General features: G+C 45.3%; 1 protein-coding gene across 1 annotated transcript; it reads right to left on the minus strand.

Annotated features, from left to right (window-relative positions):
• Window positions 1–3989: 3989 nt before the first annotated feature.
• Window positions 3990–6230, minus strand: LOC130138066 (AAA-ATPase At5g57480-like). The gene has a single exon (XM_056311017.1). The coding sequence runs from the start codon at window positions 5889–5891 to the stop codon at window positions 4293–4295; it is 1599 nt and encodes a 532-aa protein (XP_056166992.1). The 5' UTR covers window positions 5892–6230; the 3' UTR covers window positions 3990–4292.
• Window positions 6231–6436: the final 206 nt, after the last annotated feature.

Below are 6436 nucleotides of genomic sequence, written 5' to 3' on the forward strand. Positions count from 1 at the left end.
CTTGGCACATAAGGAATGCTCAGACTTTCTCCATCAATGATTAATCGAATCGTCTGATTCTCAGTGGTCTTCTGAAGCATTTTACGTGAATAAGCGTTCTAGGACCAACGAAATTCCTAATTTCAACGAATTAAAAAGCTGCCATTAGAGGAAGAATCATTTGGATGTCTTGGCTTTTCATTCTTCTTTTCTTTTAATATCATTATCATGAATATGGGTACATGGTACTACTGGAATTGGCCGTCCTCCACTGCGTATGTGACCAAAGAAGGAAACCCATTTTCTAGTAATTGTACATCTTTTTGTCTCTTTGCTTATTTTACGCTCTATTTGGAAAGATGGAGAGAGGAAAATGAGTAGGATAGAACATAGGACAACATTTAATGTTAGGGCACGACATAGGATCACATTTAACGTTAAGGTACAGGGTAGGACGACATTTAATGTTAAGAAGACAGTCAGTAATTTGACCTTATTGGCCGCTTTTGATTTTGAGATTGCATTTAATCGAACGATAAGATATAATAAAAAAATATGGCCCATTATCTTAAATCTAGCTCCCCATTGACTCTTTATTTGAAGTCACTCTTGTTGGAGAAAAAAAAGTTCTAGTCGTAAGCTTGGTGGATCTTGTCCATGGCATCTCTCGACGAGCGGTGGTCTACAGCTTCTAATTATGATCAAAAGGCAAAATCTGGCCTGAGAGATTCAATCTAGAGATCTTTTTGACTTTGTTGGTGAAGTGAAGAAGATTATTTTTCAAGTTGCGGCTCAGAAAAGAAGATAATGAATAGTGCTTCAAAATCCAATTAACAAGCCACGTGGATTTATTGCCGAGATGGAATAGTCAAGTTGGACTATCAGTGGTTCTAAGTCAAGAGGGATCAGATTTGGGATTTAAATGAAAGTTTGTGATTTTTTACGAGACAAAAAAATTTATGGCCAAAATTGGCATTAGACCTAAAATTGGTGTTTTTTTTTATTTTTAAAGTAGACCCAATTTGCTAGGATTCGAATAGGTGAACTCCAATTTATGAACTAAAAGTCCTCCAACGCACTAACCAATTGCGTATTGACTCACAAATAATGAATGATTTGAAAAACATTTTTCTAAAAATATCTGCTCGTATCGCTTACAAGAATAAATGAGCGAAAAATATTTTCATTGTCTACGTAAATGTTTCGTCATAGATTGTTGTTGACAATGAAAATATTTTTCATCGACTAATTATTTCAAGCGACACAAGCGATTATTTTTTAGAAAATATTTTCAAAATCATTTATTTTTTGCGAAACGAACAGAGCGTCTACGTTGGGGATAGGGATTACACCCTTTCTTATTGCAATTGCTCATTTATATATAAATGCCAATTTCATTCCACGTCATCTATTGTATTCCTTCGAATTGTCGGCAAGGCTCGTTTGCTTTGGAAAATGGCAAACTCTTGCACAGAGAGCTCGAACGAGATAGCATGTGCGTTCAGGTGCTCACACCACCACCACCTCATTTCGCTTGGAGCATGTGATACCCCGCATGCTTCGATTATGTGTCTTTAGAGCTTTGTCACTTCTCCTAATACTGCTGTGAGATAAGGTTGATGCCGCTCAAAATTTCAAATTGGTATTCCGTAACACATTTTTTCTGAATTAATTTATATCTCACAAATAATTTAAAATTGGTACCCGTGGCATAGTTGCCCCAGACAAATTTTCATCTTGATGGGAAACCTTAACCCAGAGCAAACATATCGGTTTGAGATTTTTCGCAAGATGAAAATTATTTCGAGGCAAATTGGTCGCAAGAGGTGCCAATCTTAGATTTTTTTTGTGAGACGAAAGTCAGTTTGCGTTGTGAAGTTACCGCTTCGGGATTTTCAATGGTAACAACTATTAATATAATATGTTTGTCGTATGGAAAATCAGCGATTTTGGAAAAATATTTTGGGAAAATGACACAAACAGTCCCTGAACTTTGACTCAATGTGCAATTTGGTCCCTGAACTTTTAATTTGTTCAATGTAGTCCCTGAACTTTAACCTAATGTTCAATTTGGTCCCTGAACTTTTAATTTGTTTAATGTGGTCCATGAACTTTTAATATGTGTTCAATTTAGTCCCTGAACTATATGAAAATGTTCAATATAGTCCCTACACTTGAACATTTTCAAATAGTTCAGGGACTAAATTGAACACATATTAAAAATTCAGGGACCACATTGAACAAATTAAAAGTTCAGGGACCAAATTGAATATTAGGTTAAAGTTTAGGGACTACATTGAACAAATTAAAAGTTCAGGGATCAAATTGCATATTGAGTCAAAGTTCAGGAACTGTTTGTGTCATTATCCCAAATATTTTCCCTTTAAATAAAATTTTCATTGTCGATAATAATTTTATGTCGAAATATTTTCATCGGTAAACAAAATACTTTCTGTGAATTCATTGCTTCGAGCTATGCGAGCTGTCACCTTTTTAGACAAGACTTTTCAAGTAGTGGATTTTCTGCTAAACAGACACGCCGGTGTTAAGAATGTTAAAAAAAAAAAAAGATGGCTATGCATTAATGTCTTGGGCTACTTTCTCTCCATAAATGTCAAAACCAATGACTAAGGGCTCGTTTGGTAACGTGCCAAATAGTAAAAATTTCTGTTCTTTTGTTCCCAGAAATAGTTTGGGAACAGAAATGCGTTTGGTAAACTTTTTGTTCCTCGGCACATTTTTGCAAAAATTTGTGCCGAGAAACAGTTTTGGAAGAGAAACAATAAGTAAAAAAAAGTTGCTTCTTGTTTCTCGGCACAATTTTGAGAATCAGTTTTTTTTCTTTTTTTTCTTTTTTTTCTTTTCTTATTTTTGTTCTTCCTTGGCTGAGCCGGCGGCCGGCGAGGGCGTCACGGCCCTCGCCGGCGAGGGCGAGGGCTGGACCCTCGCCGCCTGGGCGAGGCGGCCTCGCCCAGATCGAGCGAGGCCGAGCCTCGCCGTCGCGACCCACGGCGAGGTCGGCTTTGCCGTGGGTCGCGACGGCGAGGCTCGGCCTCGCCAGATCTGGGCGAGGCCGAGCCTCGCCGTCTCTGGGCGAGGCCGCCTCGTCCAAGCGGCGAGGGTCCAGCCCTCGCCCTCGCCGGCGAGGGCGACCCTTGCCTCCGCCGCGGCCGGCGAGGTCCGTGACGCCCCGCCGGGCTGGGCCGCAGATGGCCTGGCCGGGCGGCGACGGCCATGGCCAAAAAAGAAAGTAGAAAATTTTTTTTTTTTTAAACAATTCAAAATATTATTAAAATATTATTTGGGAACAGAAATTTTGTGTAGTTACCAAACGCATTTCTATTCTTTTCTACTCTAGGAATAGAAATTTTGGACAGTTTATCAAACGCCTTCAAATACCCAGAAATTATTTCCGGGCACAGAATCAAAAAAAATCATTTCTGTTCAGAAATAGCGCCGGGGCACAGAATGGTATTCATGCGCACCCTAAGTGTGGAGAATCACCTAGACTCTCCTCATGACTAACATTAGGACGTGAAAATTATTTGCCCAAAACCCAAATATAATCCATAAATAATTAAAATAATTTTTTTCTTAATGAAACCGGGGGAGATGTCGCACGTGAAGCATTTGGACAACACATCGTGTCACTTTTTTACTTGTACTTCCCATGGTCAGCCGTGAAATGAAATCTCTTGCCATCTTCTTTTTTTTTTTCCTTCTTGCTTGCCATCTTATTTGTTTTTGGTCGGATTCTCACCATCTCTTGAAGGCAAGTAAAATGTGGGTTTCATTTCAAAAAGAAAGGGGCGATTTAAATTTCCGAAAGAAGGCAAAAATTAATTAAAAAGATTTACTTTCCCCTAAAGTCAAGATTTTGGACCCGAAAATCGCATTTACTGCACACATTTTGCGAACATGTCCAAAAAGAAAAAGTTGCGCGCCTAACACGAAAAATGGGATCAAACAAAGAACAAACACACGAACAACACAAAGCCCACCAAAGTGGATAAACTCGAAACATGTCGTACGATCTTTATTCCCTAAATTTTTATAATTTTTGCTGAGTCATGCGAGCTTTTTAATTTCATAATAAGACACGAATTCGGAGCTTTTCCGAAATTGAAACTTTACCCAATTTGCCCCTCGCGAAAGCAAATTCACCAAATTTGCTTTTTTCCCATTTTTTTTCCATTTCTGAGCCCAAAAAAGAAAAAGAGAGAATAAAAAAAGGTGAAAAGAAGGAGAGAAAACGGAGGTGAAAATGAAAATTAAAAAAAAAGAGGACAAATTGACTTGTTTTTTTTTCCCTCTCATTTTGCTTTCTCCGCTTCCGCTTCCTCCGCTTCTGCTTCTGCTTCGTCGTCCTCCACCTTCTTGCAAGAAGCATCGTCGTCGCAGTCGCTGCCTTCCTTGGGGCTCTCCAGCGCCCTCTTCTCCTGCTCCTCCTCCTCCTCCTCCTCCACCGCCACCCCGTTCAGCTCGCGCTCCTCCCTCATCCCTCCTCCGTACTTCTCGTTCCTCTCCGCCCTCGCCCTCAGCGCCTCCAGCAGCTCCCCCACCGCCCTCTCCTTGTTCCTCCGGTTCTTGATCAGGACCTCGCTTATGTCCGCCGGCGTCATCTTGGCCTTCTCCACCGCCTCCCGGAGCTTGCCCGCCGCCGCCGTATCCCCGCCCAGGAGGTCCTCGGCCTCGCTGCCCAGGTAGTTCCGGAGCAGGATCTTGAGCGCCGGGTACGAGCAGTAGCTCATGTAGATGTGCATGTCCATCCGGCCGCTCCGGAGCAATGCCGGGTCGAGCTTGTCGATGTGGTTGGTGGTGAACACGAAGATCCTCTCGCTCCCGCAGCACGACCACAGGCCGTCGGTGAAGTTGAGCAGCCCCGAGAGGGTGATGGTGTTGTTGTTCCCGTCCTCGCCGCCGCCGCCGCGCGCGGCGTCGGCCGCACCGGGGTCGTAGTAGCTCCGGGACGCGGGGGCGTGGGGCGCTTTGGACCTGTTCGACAGATTGACTGAGCAATCGATGTCCTCGATGACGATGATGGACTTGGAGCTGGTCTTCATGAGGAGCTTCCGGAGCTCGGAGTTGGAGTGCACCTCCGTCAGCTCGAGGTCGTAGATGTCATAGCCGAGGAAATTGGCCATCGCGGCGATCATGCTCGATTTCCCGGTCCCGGGCGGGCCGTAGAGAAGGTATCCCCGCTTCCAGGCCCGGCCCGTCCGCTGGTAGAAGGCCTGCCCGGCCGCGAAGTCGCGGAGGTCCTCCATGATTTGCCTCTTCCTTTCTGGGTCCATGGCCAGCGTGTCGAAGGTGCTCGGGTGCTTGAACGGCACCGATTCCCAAGGGTGGCCACGAGAATCGAGTGACCCGCCGCGCGAATTAGTGTAAAGGAGGCGTTCTTGGTTCTTGCGGCGGATGTCGTTGGCCTTATCCATGATGTAGTCGAGGTAGGAGTCGAGGATGAGGTCCTTGTCGCGCTTCCGGATCCGGAGAGTGAAGCCGCGCTTCTCGTCGGGGAGGGGACGCCACGAGAAGTTCTGGGACTGGCGCTGCGTCACCACGTGCTCCCACTGGACGGCAACCCCGTCAAAGACGTCGTTGATGCAGTCGTTGTTGGAGAGGCCGAAGGTGGTGGCGCTGGAGTTGACGGCGCGGGTGAGGGAGAGGCGGCTGCCGGAGGCGGAGACGAAGGAGCTGAGGTAGAGCTGGACGGCGTTGTAGAGCTCGTTGGTGTTGACGCCGTCGATCTCAGTGATGTCGTAGTAGCAGTAAGAGGAGAAGCAGTTGAGGGCCCGGTTCAGGAACTTGAGGGAGGCGAACCGGAGCTCCGGCGGGAACACCATCTGCAGGAGGCTCTGGCAGAAGGCCAGGACGCCCAGCAGGGAGGCCAGGGATGTCCAGAACTCCTTCATTTCCGCCTCTCTGTCTGTCTGTCTGATCTGTGACTGCGCGAGTGTCAAAGTTGAGATTTTTCTGGAGATCTCTCTCTGGGGTGTGGAAGAAGGAGACGATGGAGCAGAGTTGGGGGGGAGTGGAGGGTGAGGGAGGATGGGGATTTGGGTTTTTTTTCTGGGGAAGTGAATTTTTTCCTGAGGAAGGGACAAAGGGGTCTAGGATTATTTATAGGGGAGGGGGGTGTTGTGGGTTCTGATGTTTCAATGAAGGGCATGTAGAAACTTGGGGAGTTTGTGGAGAGAAAGAGAGAATAAAGCAAAAAAGTGTCAAGAAAGCTATAGTGAGAGAGAGAGAGGGAGGGAGAGAGAGAGAGAGAGAGAGAGAGAGAGAGAGAATGGTTTTGGGTTTTGGGGATGAGAGGGATTGGCTGACTGGCTATTATAATTTTTCGTTTTTAGTATAAGGGAGAACAGCTGGTGGAGAAAACAACAAGGAAGGGAAAAGGCTTCTTGGACCTCTGAGATTTTACACAGAGAGAGAGAGACAGAGAGATATTTGGGGC

The sequence above is a fragment of the Syzygium oleosum genome, unplaced genomic scaffold (assembly GCF_021117445.2).
Source record: "Syzygium oleosum isolate NSW1041296 unplaced genomic scaffold, Sole_v2.1 Sole_v2.04, whole genome shotgun sequence".
Taxonomy (NCBI): Eukaryota; Viridiplantae; Streptophyta; class Magnoliopsida; order Myrtales; family Myrtaceae; genus Syzygium; species Syzygium oleosum.

Coding starts and splice junctions, on each gene's coding strand:
- LOC130138066 (XM_056311017.1), bottom strand. CDS start 5,891: ATGAAGGAGTTCTGGACATCCCTGGCCTCCCTGCTGGGCGTCCTGGCC.